This window comes from Tenrec ecaudatus, chromosome 12, assembly GCF_050624435.1.
Source record: "Tenrec ecaudatus isolate mTenEca1 chromosome 12, mTenEca1.hap1, whole genome shotgun sequence".
In the NCBI taxonomy this organism is placed as follows: domain Eukaryota; kingdom Metazoa; phylum Chordata; class Mammalia; order Afrosoricida; family Tenrecidae; genus Tenrec; species Tenrec ecaudatus.
In genome coordinates this window covers 123,352,622-123,372,094 of record NC_134541.1, presented here as the reverse complement: position 1 = coordinate 123,372,094, position 19,473 = coordinate 123,352,622, and the positions used below count along the sequence as shown (strand labels likewise).

General features: G+C 48.3%; 1 protein-coding gene across 2 annotated transcripts in view; it reads left to right on the top strand.

Annotated features, from left to right (window-relative positions):
• Positions 1-589: 589 nt before the first annotated feature.
• NSMCE1 (NSE1 component of SMC5/6 complex) overlaps positions 590-19,473 on the top strand; it is a 39,842-nt gene continuing 20,958 nt past the window's right edge. Inside the window, exons 1-3 of one of the 2 annotated variants that reach the window (XM_075564646.1) lie at positions 670-717; positions 1,694-1,838; positions 8,346-8,490. In XM_075564646.1, coding sequence (XP_075420761.1) covers positions 8,355-8,490 — 136 coding nt within the window. In that variant the 5' untranslated portion in view covers positions 670-717; positions 1,694-1,838; positions 8,346-8,354. Of the gene's footprint in view, positions 718-1,693; positions 1,839-8,345; positions 8,491-19,473 lie in introns of both variants that reach the window. The other variant, XM_075564645.1, reaches the window with a different exon arrangement.

Sequence of the window (19,473 nt, the reverse complement as noted above, 5' to 3'; positions counted from 1 at the left end):
TTGAGAATGATGATGTGCAAATGTGCTGGACACAATGGATTGTGAGAAGTATTGTATGAACCCCTAATAAAATAATTTAAAAATGGGGGGGGGGCTTGGTCGTGTAGTGGGTTATGTGTTAAAAATAACCACAAGGTGAGCAGTGAGAACCGCCAGGCAGCTTCTCAGCGGGAAACGGATGACACTTTCTGATCCCCCTAAAGATGTGCAGCCTGGGAAACTCAAGGATAAAGGAAGCCTAATGGCCCAAGATCGGTTGTAAGAGACCTGATTCCAATTCAGGCGATGTGACGCCGGAGCAGCTGTCAATCTGGGCCCTGCGGCCACACAGCCAGTTCTATCGAGGGGGAAACCGAGGCCTGGGCCGGTGCCTTCGTGCGCGCTCGCAGAACCCCGGGCTCTGAGCGATCGCGCGCAACGACCCTTCTCTTCCGCTGCCCGGCGGGACAGCGGCCCGGGAGGCAGCGCGCGGTCCGACTCCGCCCCGCGAGCGCGGCCACGGGGCCCCGCCCAGACGTAACAGACTCCGCCCACAGCCCCATGGCAACGGCCCGGGGGGCGGGCAGGAAGTGCGTCACCCAATGGGAAGGAAGCCTCTGCCGGCGGCAACCAATGTGGGCGCCGCGTTCGCGTTCGCTCCGCCTCAGCCGAGGTCCTGGGCCCGCCCATCGGCCATCTGCGCCGTCAGAGTCTGACTCCGCGCGAGCGGCCTGCGTGGTAAAGCGGGGAGCGGGGCGCGGGGGAGGAAGAGGGGTGCCAGGAAGGCGAGGGGACGCGTGCGGCTGGGTTCGGCGACGCAGAAGTCGGGGTCCGGCTCCGTCGGGGTCCAGCGCGTGCGGTGGCCGAGCGTGGCGCTGTCGGGCGGGAAAGGGCTTCCAAACGCACAACTCGCTGCCGTCGCTTCGCCGCGACCCTGTGGGACGGGGTCGGACTGCACGCGTGGGTTTCGACACGGTTATCCATGTCCAGGAGTAGAAAGCCTCGTCTTTCAAACGAGGGGCAGCTGGTGGTTTTGAACCGCAGACCCCGTGAGTCGCAGCCCAACACGTAACCCACTAGGAGCTTCGCGGAAGACCTGGGGCTGCTCCTTTTTCCATAGGGCAACTGAGGACCGCGGAGGAGGCTCTAACCCCAGTAATGCACAATAATAATAAAAAAGTAATGTTAAAACCAAGCGCACTGCCCTCGCTGATGCTGACTCATACAGACCCTGTAGGACAGGGTAGAACTGTGAGTTTCCTACACTGGAACTCCTAACAGGAGTAGAAAGCCCTGGCCATGGTGGATGCTGCCCAATGAGTGACCAGGGATCTCCAGTGATCTTATTAGGTTATAACAGTCGTACTAAGTGCAAAAAGCAAAATGATTGGCCACTCTCACTCAATCTGCCAGTCTTCTTTGCAGCCCTCAGTTTTGTGTACGGTGCTCCTTAGGCATTCTGGGGCATAGTGGTTACGCATTGGGCTGCTAACCGCAAGGTTGGCCGTTCGAAACCATCAACCTCTCCGTGGGAGTAGTCTCCTCTCATAGTGAGTTACAGCCCTGGAAACTCACAAGGGGACAGTTAAGGTCATCTTGCAGCGACTTGATGGCAGTGGGATTTTACTTTGGGTGGGGTGTCTTAATCCCTACTTGGTCTACAGCACTTTATTTTATATCTCGAGTTCATAATACTGGGTTTCTGTTATTTTAGGATAGTAATATGGTACACAGACGTGCATAGACCGTTATATCATGCTCTCAGTGGGGCAGCGGCAGCAGCGACCTACATCAAACACGTGAATATTTCCACGGCAAAGTATGCATGTTTGCATGATGGAAGAGAACTCAAAATCCAGGTGTCTTTTTTTTTTTTTTTTTAAAGATAAAGGGTTCTCAGCCCCTTTTAGATTTAGGACCAAGTTAACAATGTTACTGCTTACTCATTTTTCTTGATTGTCTAGACAGGGAGTGCCATAAGAAACAGATTTTGTCCTCCCCTCTCCCCCCTCAATAGATCCTTGTGTCACTGTCCCTCTCCATTTCCCTGTCCTTTTCACAGACTGTCCTGGTAAAGATTAGTAGAGACCAGTCAGCATAGGCAGGCTCTGGGGGTGGAGTCGGTTGTTACGCATTGAGTTGCTAACTACAAGGTCTGGTTTGAAGCCCCCAGCTACTCTAAGGCTGTGCGCTTCTATAAAGGTTTAAAGTCCTAGAAAAACAGTTCTACTCTGTCCTACCGAGTCACTGAGTCAGAACTCACAGTGAGTTTTGACAGTGAGGTCAGTTTCTGATCCATGAAGCCCTTTGGCATAGCACAAGTGGTTATGATTGAAACTTGCTTATTTCATAAACATTTCTGTTTAAAAATAGGGTTGCTGGTGTTTTGCTTTTGGTGAACAGAGATCCTTAATTTTAATGAAGTCAATTTGATTTTTTTTCTTTCGAAGAAATTCTACCCTGCTCCTGGGTCCTAAAGATGTTCTATTCTCATCCACTGTTTCATAGTTTTGCCTTACTTGTCGTTAGGACTTTAATGCCCATGAATTGGTACTTTACGTAATGTGGGGCAGGGGGATTTCGTCCCCCTCCCCCTTCATATGGACAATCAGTTATCCTAGCACCTTTTGTTCAGAAGTTTGCTTTCCTTCGGAGTTACATTTATTGAACCTCAACCGTTGGACTGCTAATTGCGAGGTTAGCATTTGAAAACCCCTCTGCGCCTGTAAAGATGTACAGGGTCACTGTGAGCCGGAACGGGCTCAGTACCAGAGTTGTTTGGTTTGACTGAGAAGTATATAGGCTTCTGTTTCCAAGTTTTCTAGTCTGCCACTCTGTCTCATTCCCACACTCTGTTCATTACTCTTACATCTGAGCAGTAGGACAGGCCTTTATCTTCTCCAGGAATGCCTCAGCTGCCTTCATTCAGCTTTTCCGTCTTGTCAGATCACATGCAGATAGGTAAAAAGCTGGCTGGGATTTGGGTTGGCCATGCATTGACTCTTGGATCCACATGGCTTTGAGCGATTGCTTTCAGCATTTCACCATTCAGTATTATGTTTGTAGGTGTCATCTCGTAGATCGAGGAAATTCTCTTCTACTTCAGCATTGCTAAGAACATTTGCATGAATAAGTCTGAGTGTTATCAACTCATCACACTGGTTTTTCTCCTTTATGAACGTGATGCCTCACACGAACGAATTACAAATAGTTTATTCAGTGACATTTCACTCAGTCATGTAGGCTCCCCTTTGACAGTTTTCACAGAGATTGTTCAACGAGATTGGTTATATTTGTTACAATGTGTGAACAGTCTCATTTTTTCACTGTTACCCTTAAAATGCAATTTCCCTGACCTTTTACATTCTTTGTTTTAAAGTAATTGTTGACTAGTGACCCCATATAGATGATCCACATTGATCAATGTTTGAATGCTAAACCAACCCTGGCATCGCCGGGATAAATCCAGTTTGGTCATGATGTCGTTCTGTGCAGATGGCAAGATTTGGTTTGCTCACATTTTGCATCAGACTGTTGCAGTTAAATTCATGAGAGAGGACCCTTACTGCCATCGAGCCAATCCCAACTCCTAGCAGCCCTGTCGGAAGAGGGGAACAGCCCCAGAGTTACCAAGGGTGTAGTCTGCTGCAGCTGACTGCCATGTCCTTCTTAGGTGATACAGCCAGTGGGTTTGAACTGCGGACCTTGCAGTTAGCATGAGTTTTGAGACGAGCCATTTACAGGAATTGAAAGCCCTGTCTTTTGCCTGAGGAGTAGCTGGTGGTTTCGAACTGCAGACCTTGCGGGTGGCAGCCCAGTGTGCAACCACTAAATCTCCAGAACTCCTTTCATGAAAAGATAACGAACAGCAAAACCAAACTCACCGCCATGGAGTCAGTACTGACTCATAGTGACTCCTGTCGGTTTCTGAGACTGTAACTTTATGGGAGTAGAAAGCCCAGTCTTTCTCCCATGGAGCCGCTGGTGGCTTTGAACTGCCAACCATGCAGATCACAGCCCAGCGCGTAACCACCCCACCACTAGGACGCTTTCATGAAAGATGGTAACCTAGACATTTTTGTTCTCTTGAACGGTTTACCAGCATCTAGTGTCCAAGTTAGGGCAGCTTTCTCAGATGAGGTGGTGAGAGAGTGTTCTTATTCTGGTCCCTAGAAGGATCTGTTTCCAGAATGTTTGCTGGGATTTCTTGATAAACCCATCTGGAGCTTTTTTTTTTTTTGGTGAGAAGGCAGATTTCCCACCAGATTTCTTTAATATAAAATGCACAGTGTTTCCAAACTCCATCATCACCCACATCTCCTCCCCTCTCCCCTCGCCCTCCCCCTGCGGTCTTTGGGTTCTGTTCACTGCAGTGTCTCACACAACTCACGAACCGTACTTACAGGTAGGTGGTGTATTAGGGAAGTAACAGGGATTGGGAATGACCCAGAAGAAATGGGAACAGCTCAGGATACAGTCTTCCTGATCAGGGCAGCTTCTTGCCTTTTGCGCCGGGGCCTGTTCAGGACCTTCTCAGGCAAGTGTTATAACTTTAAGCTCTGTGGGTCAGAATGCTCTCTGGCCCAAAACATAGTGCTCTAGAGGTGCATGAGAATTCTGTGTCCTAAGGTTTTATAAGCGCAGGGCTCTGTCTGAGTTCATTCAATGAACGTTTTTACTCGTGTTGTATAACCTAGTCTTACTGGTGTGTGTGTGTGTTTGCATGTTGACATTGTATCAGTTATTGAGGGGGAGGTATGTTAAAATCTCCCATCTGATTGTGAATTTGTATGCTTATCTAGGTAGTTATGGCAATTTTGGCCTGAATTATTTTGAGGCTCTTTTATGAGGAACCTTGGTATAGTAGTGGTTATATGCTAGGATGCTCAACTCTAAGGTCAGTGGTTCAAAAACCATCAGCTGCTCTGTGGGAGAAAGACAAGGATTTCTTCCAGGAAAGAATTCCAGTCTTGGAAACCCACAGGGGCAGTTCTGCCCCGTCCTGTGGGGTTACCATGGGTCAGGATTGACTCGATGGCAGTGAGTGCTGGCTGTTTGCTCGGCAGACAGATTGAGTAAGTCTCATGAGGCTGCTGACCAACCACAAGGTCTGTGGTGTGAAGTCACCAATTAGGGAAGAAAATGTTCTGGAACTGATGGTAGAGATGATTTTACAGCACTATTTATTTACTTATTTTAATCAATCATTTTACTTGATAATCCATCATTCATTTGTATTAAGCTCACTTGTACATTTGTTGCCATCCATCAACTTTTCCAAGACATTTTCTTTCCACTTGAGCCCTTGGTGTCAGCTCCTCTTTATCCCCGTTCTTGCCCCTCCCCTCTCACCCTTGTGCATCCTTGATCGATTGTATATTATTGTTGTTGTTTTGTGTCTTACACTGTGCGTTGTCTCCCTTCACCCACATTTCTGTTATTCATCCCTCGGGGGGGGGGGCTATATATCCAACCTTGTGGTGGGTTCCTCCTTTCTCCCCTTTCCCCGCCCCCACTGTCTCCCTACCCTCATGATATTGCTACTCTCACTACTGTTTCCGAGGGGTTTATATGTCCTGAATTCCATGTGTCCAAAGCTGTTATCTCCACCAATGTGTGTACTCCGGGCTAGCCAGATTTTGTAAGGTAGGTTGTGGTAGTTTGGCAGTTGGGGGAGTTGGGGGGCATTCAGGAGCTAGAGGAATGATGTGTGTTTCATCAGTGCTACACTGCACCCTGGTTGAACTGTCCCTTCCTCTTAACTCTTCTATGGGGCAGGGGGTGGGGGAGATGTCCAATTGTCTACAGAGGGCCACTCCAACCCTCCTCATGCACGATATGATTGTTTGTTTTGGATCTTTTGATACCTGATCCCGACGCCTCATGATCACACAGCTTGGTGTGCTTCTTGCATGTGGGCTTATTTGCTTCCCTGCTAGGTGGCCGCTTGTATAAATTCAAGCCTTTAAGACCCCAGACACTATCTCTTTTGATAGCTGGGCATCATCTGCTTTCTTCACCACATTTGCTTATGCACACATTTTGTCTTCAGTGATCATGTCGGGAAGGTGAGTATCAAGGGGTGCCAGGTTATTAGAACAAAGTGTTCTTGTGTTTAGGAAGCCGTGAGTAGAGGCCCAAAGTCCGTCTGCTATCTTAATACTTAACATAAATATATGTACATTGGCCTCTATCTCTTTCATTATAAATTTATATATATTTACATATACACATGCCTATAGCTATACCTCTATAAACAGCTTTTGCTTTCTACTTCTCTATTTCTTTATACCTTCCTCTTCCACTATCATGTTCACCCTCCACTTGGCTCTCAGTAATTCTTCTTGGATACATTGCACTTGATCAAACCCCGCCAGACCTCCTCACTTTCATTTTTACATCACTTATACCTTCACCCCTGAGCTTGTTGGCTGACTGCTCTCCCTGTCTGCCCTGCTCTCTTCCATGTCCCCCCTGGGACCGCTGGTCCCATTGCTTTCTCCTCAGGATTGTTTGTCCTGCCTATCCTATATAGACAGGCATAGGGCGAAATAAAAAAGCAAACAAACCCGCTAGATAGTTCCAGGTCTGTCTGCTGACCCTTACGAACAACTCTTTTTAATGTGACTGAACTATGGAAGCATGTAATATATGAACCATATGTCAATAAAACTATATATTTTTAAAAGTCTTTCAGGAGTTCATAAGTTGGGGTCTAGACATCCATGGGCGACTTCAAGTCCCCCTAAACATCACGTATGGGGTTCTGAGCCTGTGTGACCGTGCAGGTCTTTTCAGTTTTCAATGGAACACTAAAGAGGGCCTGTGTCCCCAGGGAGATTCAGACTCACCTGCGCTTGGGAGCCCTTTGCCAGCTGAGAGCTCTCTGCCTGCTCTGACCTTGTGCACATGCATCTCCCCAGCTCTGAGCCAGAATGGAGGATGGTGTTGAAAATAAAAAGCACAGTGAAAAAGCATTTTGTTGTTGTTGTGAGGAACCACCAGCTCTCTTGTGCTTAGCAAGCCTTTGATAGTCACATCTCATGGAAGCTCCTGCCTACGCCTCCAGGTAGTTGTTACTCCTCCAGTTTGAAAGATGAAACACCTGAGGCCTAGAACTGTCTCTGCGTTGTTTGCATACGGCAACAACCCGGTCCCCATCAGATCCTAGTGGCCCCTGAAGTGACTGCCAAACCCTCAGGATTTCAGGCCCCACTGCCTGTAAGGAGGGGCCCTCACATCTGCTTTTTTAAGATGGAGGTCAACCGATGCTGAAGATCAGGCAGACCTGGCACAGCACTGGTTTCAGTGCCTCCTGGCCATTCCCAAACCCACACCCTCAGCCACTGCTGTCCTGCTTCTGCCGGGAGCAGGCAGGAGGGTTAGGGCTTGTGCAGGGCTTTCATCAGCGCTGATCTTCGTGGTTTGTGGAAAGGTACCATCTGATGAGAGAACAAGAGATTAAAAAAAAATACAGTGGTTTTATTAGAGATCTTGGGAAGGAAATGAACATTTATTATCAAGTGTTTACCAGCAGTTCTCCAGGAGAGGAGAAATTCACCCTCGGCTAAATTATATAAGGCCCCAGATCTGGTGGAGTTCGTGGGTCACTGTTGGGCCACTAACTACAGGGCCAGCAGGTCAAATCCACCAGCCTTTCTGTGTGAGAAAGATGAGGCTTTCTGCTCTCATGGAGATTTCCAACCTCGGAAACCCAAAGGGGCAGTTCTGCTCTGTCCTGCCGGGTCAGTCTGAATAGTCAGAATGGGCTTCCACGGCAGTGAGTCTGGTCTGGGGTTTATATACCTTGTGAGTGACTGCTCCACGTTTCAGATCCAGAATTGCCTAGTGCTTATTCTGCTACCAGGCTTTTACGTACAGGTATGAATTTGTTTAAGCCTCACAGCCACCCTGGGGAGGGCTTCTCTGTCCTTCATCCCATTTCACAGATGGGCACACTGAAGCACAGGCAGGTCACGCTGCCCACTTTCACAAAACTAATAAATGATAATGGTGCCAGGTTTCGAACTCATGCCTTCTGACTGCCCCGGGGCCTGTCTGCCTCCCCTCTGCCTTGTGTTCTTGTCACTGGACTCCCGAGCGGGAGGAGCTCAGCCTTGTGAACCATAGCCCATGATGTCTGTGTAAGTTAGTATGAGATGAATGGACACAGCAGCAATGACAGGCTCGGACACAGCAACGCTTGTTTGGGAGCCTCAGGACTGGGCGGTGTTTTAAGCTGTCGTTGACTGGCTCACTCCGAGGGTCGGGAACACGTGGAAAGGCCCAGCAACACTAACCCATCTCGAGCATTGTTGCTCGTGTGCCCGGAGATGACCTGCTGTCATGTCCTCCTTCTTTCCCAGTCTTCCTAGATGCAGTCCTCCGCCAGAAGGATGGGCGTCATGACCGATGTCCATCGGCGGTTCCTGCAGCTGCTGATGACTCACGGAGTGTTGGAGGAACAGGACATCCGACGCCTGCAGAAGCACTGCTATAAGGTCCATGACCGTGAGTGTCCTTGACCCCTCCCCCCTGTCCAGTGCCCTCGGATCAGGGAGTAGCAACACTGGTGTGAGGGCATCAGTATTCCAGATCTGGGGGTGCGAGCCTCTTCACAATGCCAGCTGTGCTTTTCTTGAGGCTCAGAGTTTTCTTGAAAGCAAATCCAGTGAAGCTTATCTACGGGGGTGTCAAAAAGTTCACGGGGGAAATCCCATTACCTCTTAATTCCAATTTTTCTTGATCTTGTGAAGTTCTCTTGCATATCTAGGGAAGCCCTGGTGGTGTAATGGTTATGATTTGGGCTATGTTAACCACAAGATCAGCAGTTCAAAACCCCCAGTGGCCCTGTGGGAGAAAGAGGAGGCTTTCTGCTCCTGTACACAGTGACTGTCTTGGAAACCCAGGAGCAATTCTCCTCTCCTATAGGGTTGCTATGAGTTAGAGTTCACCTAATGGCAGTGAGTTTTTTTTTATTTATTTACTTTTTTGAGCTTTGTGTATATGGATTCTTGTCTCAAGAAAATGGCTCACATGGCTGTAGAGGCTGGCAAAACCCAAGACCGTGAGTTAGATATCAGACCAGAAGCTTATTCTAACTCACTAAGCTGCAAGGGCTGAGGAACACAGGATCAGCAGGCAACATGGCAGGCCGCTGTCTCAAATCCCGGGCGTGGGAGGCCAGCATCTAGAGCAAGCCAAAAGCCAGGGAGCTCTTTAGGACATCCGTGGATTACAACCCACAGCCCGGAGGAAACTCCTGTTCAAGTGCTTGGCTGTTCATAGCAGATCATCGCATCATGGGGACAATGACGTTGTAACTGGTGCCATGCATCCTAACTGCCAAGCCAGACTCTTAGGCCAGCCAAGTTACTCACTGCTTTGACCGACACACTGCTCCTCCTCCTAATCTTAGGCCCTCGCTTGCTTTTTAATTTTCTTTTTTTAAGTAAACCTGTCATTGAACCCAGTGGACAACAACTCAGACTCCGAGGCTGAATAGTTGTGCCCCAAGACCTGCTCTGGTCGCAGCTTTCCATCCCTAAAATAGTATTATAATCGCACCTGACACACAGGGGAATTCAGAGAATTAGGAGACCTGGTACATACAAAGCACCCGGCACGTGGCCCAGGGAGGGGCAGTAAGACAGTACTGGCTACTGATGGTAGGAGGGCAGTTGAGCTCGGTAGTAAAGGGCACAGCCTTGGGCGCGGTTAAACCTGGACAAACTGCCGTTCCTGCTTCAAGCCAGTTGTGGGCACCTGGGGCTGTTGGGAGGGGGACATGCGATGAGGCCCCTGAAGCCCTTGGACACAGGGTTTGAAGCATGCTACATTGTCACAGATTGGATCTACCCTAAGAAGCAATTTGAGCAGTATTCATAGATAATAGTATCCATCAGGATGGACTTCAGGAGCCTAGGGAAGGGTGAAAAAGAAAGTTGCTAAGTGATACTTCCTGTCTAAACTCGTCATTTTGCTACTCTGTATGATGGACGGAAGAGTCACAAGCCTGTGAGCCCTGCTTCTGCATATGCATGTGGATGTGTCCGGGTGCACTGGGAGGGTGTGCAACACTCACGACGGGCATGCCTCTGGGAGAGGGGTGGGGACAAGGTGTCAAGGGGAACCAGAACACTTCATCGTTGTCATGCTTTGTCTTTTATTAAAAAAGGAAGCCGTTGGAAGCAAAATGCCATTGTTACCCTTTCTACTCTGTCACTTCTGACTCTTGGGGATACAGGTGCTTGTTTTTAATTCTATATTGTTGTTTTTTCTTTCTATGGTTTTAGTTTTTAATGCAAAAAATAAAGAGCAGCTAGCTGAACCAAAAGGGACGAGGAGGGGACGTTTGGGGCAGGGACTGTGGGGTCATGGAAAGGCGCCGTATTTAGTACATGCAGATCCCAGAGAGTGGAGGGGGAGGCGGGAGGAAGGATGAGACAGACAGTGTGCACAGAAGGGTGATCTTTTAGGACGTGCACCAGAAGAGGCAGGCGGGAGGGTGGTGAGATGGAGCAGAGGCAGGATGCGGCGTGACTGGAGGGGAAGGTTCTCTCCAGAGTGGTCCTCGGAGCCCTGGTCCATTGAAGAAGCTCCATGGGGCATGGGGAGCTTTCTAAGACACAGCAATAAATTAAAGGCTGTTGTTGCTGTGTACTGTTGAGTCTAACCCATACTGGTCTTGTGCACAACAGAACGAAATGCTGCCCCGTCCTTCGCCGTCCTCACCGCTGCTCCTGGGCCGGAACCCACGGTGGCAGCCACCGTGTCCACCCATCTGGTTGAGGACTGTCCTCTTTTTCGCTGCCCCTCTCCTTTACCAAGCAGGAGGGCCTCCTCCAGGGACTGGTGTCTCCTGACAACACTTCCAAAGTTTGTAAGACACAGTCTCGCCATCCTTTCCTCTGAGGAGCACTCTGGTCACACTTAAAAAAATTTTTTAGTAAATCATTATATTGGGGGCCCTTGCAGCTCTTAATCACAGTCCTTACATAGCCATTATGACAAGCACCTTTGCACGTATGTTGCCATCATCATTTTGAAAGCATTGTCTTTGTACTTGAGCCCTCGATAAGAGCTCATTTTCCCCTCCCTCCTCTACCCTCCCTCCCTCATGAACCCACGATAATTTATAGATTATTATTTTTTCCTGTCTTACACTGACCGATGTGTCCCTTCACTCACTTTTCTGTTGTCCGTCCCCCTGGGTGGGGGTTATGTCGAACATTGTGATTGGTTCCCCTTTCGCCCCCACTTCCCTCCCACCCCCCACCACACCTTCCCCTTCCCCTCCTGGTATCGCTACTCTCATTATTGGTCCTGAGGGGTTTTTCTGCCCTGGATTCCCTGTGTTGCAGACTCTTATCTGTAGCAGTGTGTATGTTCTGGTCTAGTCAGATTGGTAAGGTAGAATTGAAGTCATGATAGTGGGGGGGAGGAAGCATTAAAGAACTAGGGGAAAGTTGTATGCTTCATCAGTGCTATACTGCACCCTGACTGGCTTGTTTCTTCCTTGTGACCCTTGTGTAAGGTGATGTCCAATTGTCTACAGATGGTCTTTGGTTCTCTACCCTGCACCGTCCCCACTCCCCAGTCACATTGGGTATGATTTTGTTCTGAGTCTTAGGTGCCTGGTACCTCATGATCACACAGGCTGGTGAGCTTCTTCCATGTGGGCTTTGTTGCTTCTGAGCTAGATGGCCACTTGTTTATCTTTAAACCTTTAAGAGCCTCGTTGTTACATCTTTTGATAGCTGGGCACCATTAGCTTTCTTCACATTTGCTTATGTACTCATTTTGTCTTCAGCGATCGTGTTGGGAAGGTGAATATCTCAGAATGTCGGATTGTTAGAACAAAGTGTTCTTGTGTTGAGGGAGTACTTGGGTAGAGGCCTAATGTCCATCTGCTACCTTAGTACCTAACATATAAATGTAAGTACAAAGATCTATTTCCCTATCATTATATAAAAATTTATTTACATATGTATATGCCTATACTTAGAGGTCTATAAATGTGCTTTGCCTCCTAGTTCTTTCCTCTATTTCCTTTTACTTTCCTCTTGTTCCACTATTCTCTTCAGCCTTTATTCGGGTTTCAGCAATTCCTCTCGGTTACATTGCCCTTGATTAAGCCCAGTAGGCATCCTATGCCCTTCTCTCCATCAATTTTAGTTCATTTGTTCCCTTGTCCCTGGGTTGGTTGACACCCCTTTTCCTTTCTCCCACTTCCCCCTCTCCTGTGTCCCCCTGGAACCATTGGTCCCATTGTTTTCTCCTCTGAATTGTTTATCCCACTTACCTGATCTAGACAGACACGCAGAGACAAGAATAGGCACAAAAACAAGACAAAGCCAAGTTAAACAACAAAGGAAGACAAAACAAACACACCAAAACAACAACAAAAAGAAAGCCAATGACAAAAAAAGAAAAGCCTATAAATAGTTCCAGGTCTGTTTTTTGACCTTTAGGAGTGTTTTCCAGTCCAGTCTGATGGGGTGCCACACTGGCCCCAAAGTCTTATTTTTGGTATTCCCCGGGGACTTCCTTGCTCTGCTCCCCTTGCTGCTCTGTTGCATGCTCTTAGTGTTTTGCCCCAGTGTGATGGGGTCAGATTGGGCATAGTTCCCGCACTGTGTCTGCAGTGTTGTCCCCATAGTGCTATGGTTCAGTGAGGGATGTTGTTTCTCGTGGGGCTGGCCTGATGGTCCTCTCTGTGCATTGTTTGCTCTGAGCAGGAATATTGTCCTCGGGGTGTGGTGGGCCAGGACATCTTCCACTCTCTCTCCTTCCCTCTTCAGAGCTCCTATGTGCTCTGATCAGACCGCCCCTCTCCCCAGGCTGTAGCCCCAGTGCTTTCCTCTGAAGTGCATTCTTCTGAGGGGCAGGGGGGTTGTGTCCACATAGTTGGGATTGGGGCTGACCCCAAAGACCTCTCTATTGCTTCCCTGGTACATGCTGCTATGCTGTATTCATGTCTTGGCGCACTGGGTTGAAACCTGGTGTCTCTCTTCCTTTCCTGTGTAGATGTAAACAATACAGTCCCCTTAGGTGGGTTAGTGTCCTGCTCCCCCCTTACCCAACCCATGTCTTTTTTTCCCTCTTTATTTCCCCCTCCTCTTTAATTGACTTCCATCTGTATCCCTGGATTGGGCGTGGCCCCTGCCATAGTACCTGGACCTCACCAGGGGTGTATGCATACAGTAGCTTTTCCCCTATGCCCCATTTTTTAAGCTTGCCTCAATGGAGGTAAGTACCTCATGTTGTACTTGTCCTTTTGTGCTTGGCTTACTTTGCTTAGCATGATTTCCTCCTGTTCTTCCATGCGGCAGTGTGCTCCATGCATTCATCCATGCGTTCAACGCTGCTTTTGGGGGATGTGCAGTCCTCCATTGTATGCGTGTACCACAGGTTTTTGATCCGTTCGTCCGTTGATTGGCCATTACTTCTTTCAAGACAAATGTGTTTGTTCTTTTAGCAGTCCCTTCTCTCCCCCTGAGCCCGATTTCTTTCTTTCTTTTAAATCATTTTATTGGGGGGTTACTTTTTATATTCTTTGCCGGTCCCACAATTCAAATGCATCAATTCTTTGGTCTTCCTTATTCCAGCGTCCAACTTACAATTTCAATGAAAGACTTGGAGTACAGAAAGTATAATATAGAGTATATAGATTATAACATACAGGGTATATAGTACAAAGCCTCTTTATCATGGTTAATTCCATAACGTGCCTCCTAAGATCTGGACAAGAGTATGAAATTTGTGGAAAGAGAGCAGCAAGTCTTCTTGGTGAGTGGGTTATAGATCCCGAAGAACTGTGTACCCCGTAGTAATGGAGTTTGACTTAGTCTGTGGCCCCGTGCAGTCCTCTCAAGGGATTTAAATGAGGAAAGTGACGTAATCAGTGCTGTGGTTAGAGCGCTCCCGCTGGTGAAACGATAGCTGCTCTAATTGCCTAAGTAGTGGTGGAAGGGATCCGTTGCGAGAGACTCTGTTTTAGAAGCCACCGACTGCCATCAAGTCTGCTTCCACTGCTAGCCGTCTTACGGGGTTTCCACAGCCGTATGTCTCTACAGGAACAGACAGCCTCAGCTTTGTCCCATGGGGCAGCTGGTGGGTTTGAGCCAGTAACCTTGTGGTTAGCAGTCCAGTGCATACCCAGCATGGCCACTGGGGCTTTTTTTTTTTCTTTACAGAACGGGATTCTGTTGTAAGCATCCGGCTGGATTTCTCTTGCCTTTTACAGTACACAACAGGCCTTTAAACGTACCCTTCAGTGTCCTCCTGAGATGGCATAAGGATGCTTGCCTCATTCTTTCATCCACCTAGCCATTCATTCTTTCTCCTTTTTACAGTCCTTCCCATTAGCTTCTCATAGAAATCTGGAGCATGAATTTGAATGTTGGGGAAGTTTCACAGCTTGCTGCAAAGGGCCAAAATGGTGCCGTAGACTAAGAATGAAAGTGTTTTTGCCCTTATTTGACCTTTAAAGTTGTTATGATCGAATTTCGGAAAGTCCTAGAAGGTGTCTGGGAATGGATCTATTCTTCACACTTTTTGTGTCGTGTCTGTGCTTCAAGCATGGTTGTGGCTCGGTTATCTGTGGGGCCCTGGTTGTGCAGTGGTGAGAGCACTTGGCTGCTAGCTGGGAGGAGGCGGTGGCGTCCGCTTCGCTAAAGATTTGCAGCCTGGGAGGCCTCTGAGGCCGTTCTACCCTGCCTCGCAGGGGCACTGATCCAGACCCCGACGGGCTCGCCTCCCCCCACCATGACCCTTCTGTAAGGGGATGTCCAGTTGAGACTGTCCTTTTTATGGGAGGAGGTTGCCACCTATTTCTCTTCCAGGGCCCCTGGTAGTTTCAAACCGCTGACCATTTGGTGAGTTTCTTAGTGCTTAACCGATGCACAACTGGGGATACTTTTACTACCATTAACCCAAACTCACTAGCATCGAACCAGTTCTGTCGTCGAGGGGAAGTACATTCCACAATTCTGTTGGCTAGTGAGGTGTTCTGAAGGCTTGGTGCAGTGCAGTGAACTACTTATGTTGCTCATTCCATTGTCTTTGTGATCCCCACTCAGTGATTGGGGTGGGACTGTTAAATGCGGGGGTTGTACTCCTGCAAGGGGATTGGGCTGCTTTGCTGTCAATGCAGATATGGCATATGGAACCTGGTGTGGATAAGAGTATGTGTCAAATGATTTTCAGTGGTTTGCAACCGTGTAATTTGGCAATGATACAATGAAGTGATTCTCCTTCGTTTTGCAATGTGCTGTTTGCCTGTGATTAAGACCCAGTTGAGGCAGGCTTAGGGTGGGATGTATCGAGTTAACCACTTGACTAGCGGGTGTGATTTAAGTTATGACTCTTCTCACACATGCATCACTTGCTCAAGTAAGGGGTGTTTTCTTTCGCATCCAGTATATGTGATGCTCAGGCCGACTTCTCTTTGCTGTGGATCCTGTCCGTGGCAGCCTGCCAACTGACCTGTGGATTTGTCAGCCCCCGAAAACCACATGCATCAGGAGAAGCACTCCCACCCCAACCCACCCCCCCTCCCCCTACGACCGAGACTGGCCTCTGCTCACAGATCGGGGATTTGCAACTGTGTGAGCCATTTCCTTGATGGTGTCTGAGGTCTGGTAGCCATCGCAGCAACTCCAACTCCAAGAACCCAAAGACGGGAGGGGAGAGTACTCAAGGGGGGTGGGAGGGCAGTAGTTGATGTTTAGAGCTGACGGACTGGGACATTTGAAACATTTTTAACCTTTGCTTCATGGGAACCAGCTGGTTGTTCTGAAATCATGCGGTAAAGGAGCCTGTGTTCTCAGAGCACCACTGATTTTGAGTGGAAGCGTGATTCGTCCAACACACTTCCGTGTGTTTCTATTCTAGCTATCAGTGGGCCCTGAGGCAGACAGAAGGGCTTAGATGGAATTACTCTAAGCATGTGGAAGAAAGTAGGGGCCAGATGCCTAGGGAACAAGACCTGGCCTTGAGGATTTCCTTGGTTCACCGAAGGACAGTGACTTTTGAGAGACCGGCAGCAAAGGGGGGACCCTGCATTTACTCCTGTGGGCGATTGTCTCGAGAGAGTGTAGGGAGGTGGTAGAGAGGGAGCCCGGAGTTGAGAAGACGGCCATGGGTGTCCACAGAGCTGAAGGCAGCTAGACTTTGCAGGCAGAGCCCTGGAGGGGAAAGCGGCTGGGGATCCCCTCTCGAAGAGTCAAAATGGCCCATCGGCCTACATGCAAAATCCCAAACTCTAAATGTTATGGAAGAAAACGTAGGAGAAAACCTTTGTGACCTTGAATGACGAGTACCAAAAACACACATGATGCCGGAGAGGAGGTCTTGGTACATTGGATTTCAAAGTGGAACACTTGGGTTAGGCATCAGGCCGCTAGGCAGAAGTGTGGTGGATGTGGTAGCTATGAAGGTCGCAGCCTCGGACACCCTCTGTGTGTTCCCCAAGTTCACTCTGAATTGGAATTGACTCAGTGGCAGCAGCTTTTTGCTTTACACTTTCGATTGGGAATGAGGGCAAGGTTTTCTCCACGAACAGTTCAAACACATCTTGTTGGATGTCACAGCCACGGTCCCCTCCGTGCAGTGTCCCCGCTCCACCACCTCCCCGGGTGCTTTGTTTCCTTTCTGCCCCCTTTCCTAACCCTTCCTGCGCTGGCATCAGGGGTATTGGGTTTCACTTGGAAAACACAGTTCTCTTTGGGATTGTTCCGTTACAGTTGCACTAGATAGGGAAGACACGTGGGTTTTGGGTTCCTCCGTGTTGTGTGGTGGAAAAAGCCTGTCTCGTTTTTGTTGCCGTCATTGTTGGACAAATTGGTGAACGAGAACTTTTTTATGGTACCCCTCGGGCCCAGTCCGGTCGTTTTAGGAAGCAGAGGCTCCTGGGAGCTTGCTGCGGTGGCCAGCTGGCGTGTGGGAGCCAGGCTGCGGTCCACGCTCCGGCTGGCTCCTCACTGCCACGTATGGCTCTTGGAATCAGTGTCAGGTTCACGGTCACATTTCATGACCTTAAGACCATTGAGATGCTTTCGAAATTGATTCCTCGTTTTGAAATGACACCAAATTCTTAGAAAAGCTGCAAGAATAATACAAAGAACTTGAATCATTAGTGAGCCTGCGACCAACATGAAGTCCCATTACCTACAAATTATTTAGGGTGCATTTCCTTCCAGCAAGAACATGCAAAGACGTGAGGAAAATTGCTCCTGTGCACCACTGCCCTCTAACCCTCACACCCTGTGGAGGGAAGTTCTTCTGGTTGTCTCGTTTTTAAGCAAAGGGTCCTCCCTGATGTTTTGTTGTTTGGTCTGTTTAGGCTCTGTGAGTCTGGAGTAATTCTTCAATTTTTCTTTGACTTGGGTGACACCGGCATTTAAAACACTTACTGGCAGCTTATTTGGTAGCACAGTGCCGGGCGCTAGACATAAACCGTACTGATGCAATCCCTGAGACTGTGGCCTCCACATTCCCTTCCGGCCTGCATCTGAGCCCACCCTTGGGATCACCTGGCAGCCGAGAACGTGGACAGGAATGCTGGTGAGGAACACACCAAAGGGCAGCATTTTTCCTGAAACAAAGTTCCCAAAGCCGGAAGGGGCCGAAAGAAGTGCATTTGGCTGCCAGGAACCCCGGGAGGAATCGGGAAGTGTGCCAAGACAGTGCGAGAATTGGAACTAGTGTTATGAAACCAAATGTGTATACATTGTGCAATGAAAAACTAATTTACTCTGCAAGTTTTCATCCAAACCACACACACACACACACACACACACACACACACACACACACACGTCCAGAGAAATGTGATGCAAGCCAAATGTGTTATTAGAAAATTTCGGAGAAGCACCTTCAAAGCAGTAAACACTAACAGGCGAAATTAATGTTAATACTTTAATACAGTATGTCTAAAATACCACTTCAGTGTGCAACCAACATAGAACATTGGTAACAGCAGACCCCAAACATACCAGTGATTGTGGTGGTGAGACAGAACCAGGCAGTGATTCATTCCGGCATAAATAAGGCCGGACTTGGAGCCGACTTGCCAGCAATGGACCACAACTGCAATGATCAATACAAAATGTTATTAATGAGAAGGTCTACATTTTTTGTAGTTTATCTTTGGAACCTAGTGTGTATTTTATACAAATAAAGCTCTCGCTGTTACTGAACCAATTCCAACTCAGAGCGACCCCCCCCCCCCATACTGTGTTTCAGATGGGATCTCTCTCCGGAGCCCCAGGGGCTTGAACCACGAGCGTCTCGGTCAGCAGCCCAGTGCTGGACCCACAGCGCCATCTAATTAAGACCAGCCTTATGGTCAGTACCCAGTAGTCACACTGCTAGTGGTTACTGCATTGGACTGTACTGGACTTGTAGAAAGTCCCACAGCTTAGGTTTGTCTGATATTTCCTCCCGGTGAGACTCAGTTCATACTTAAACAAATTTCTTTTATTACCTTTTAAAAAAATCATTTATTAGGGGCTCATACAACTCTTATCACAATCCATACATACATCAATTGTATTAAGCACATTTATACCTTCGTTACCCTCATCATTCTCAAAACATTTGCTCTCCACGTAAGCCCCTGGCATCAGCTCCTCATCTTACCCCCTCCCTCCCTGTTCCCCCCAACCTCATGAACCCTTGATAATTTATAAATTATTATTTTGTCATATCTTACACTGTCCGACGTCTCTCTTCACCCACTTTTCTGTTGTCTGCCCCCCCAGGAGGAGGTTATATGTAGATCCTTGTAATCGGTTCCCCCTTTCTATCCCACCCTCCCTCCACCTACCCTGTATCGTCACTCTCACCCTTGGTCCTCAAGGAATCATCTGTCCTGGATTCCCTGTGTTTCCAGTTCCTAGCTGTACCAGTGTACATTCTCTGGTCTAGCCAGATTTGTAAGGTAGAATTGGGATCATGATAGTGGATGGGGAGGAAGCATTTAGGAACTAGAGGAAAGTTGTATGTTTCATTGTTGCTACACTGCACCCAGACTGGCTCATCTCCTCCCAGCAACCCTTCCTCAAGGGGATGTCCAGCTGCCTATAGATGGGCTTTGGGTCCCCACTCTGCACTCCCCCTCATTCACAATGATATTTTTTGTTCTTTGATGCCTGATACCTGATCCTTCGACACCTTGTGATCACACAGGCTGATGTGCTTCTTCCATGTGGGCTTTGTTGCTTCTAAGCTAGATGGCCGCTTGTTTATCTTCAAGCCTGTAACACCCCAGATGCTCTACCGTTTGATAGCCGGGCACCATCAGCTTTCTCCACCACATTTGCTTATGCACCCATTTGTCTTCAGTGATTGTATCTGGGGGTGTTATTCACACAGTGATATGATTTTTTGTTCTTTGATGCCTGATACCTGATCCCATCGACACCTCATGGTCACACAGGCTGGTGTCCTTCTTCCATATGGGCTTTGTTGCATCTGAGCTACATGGCC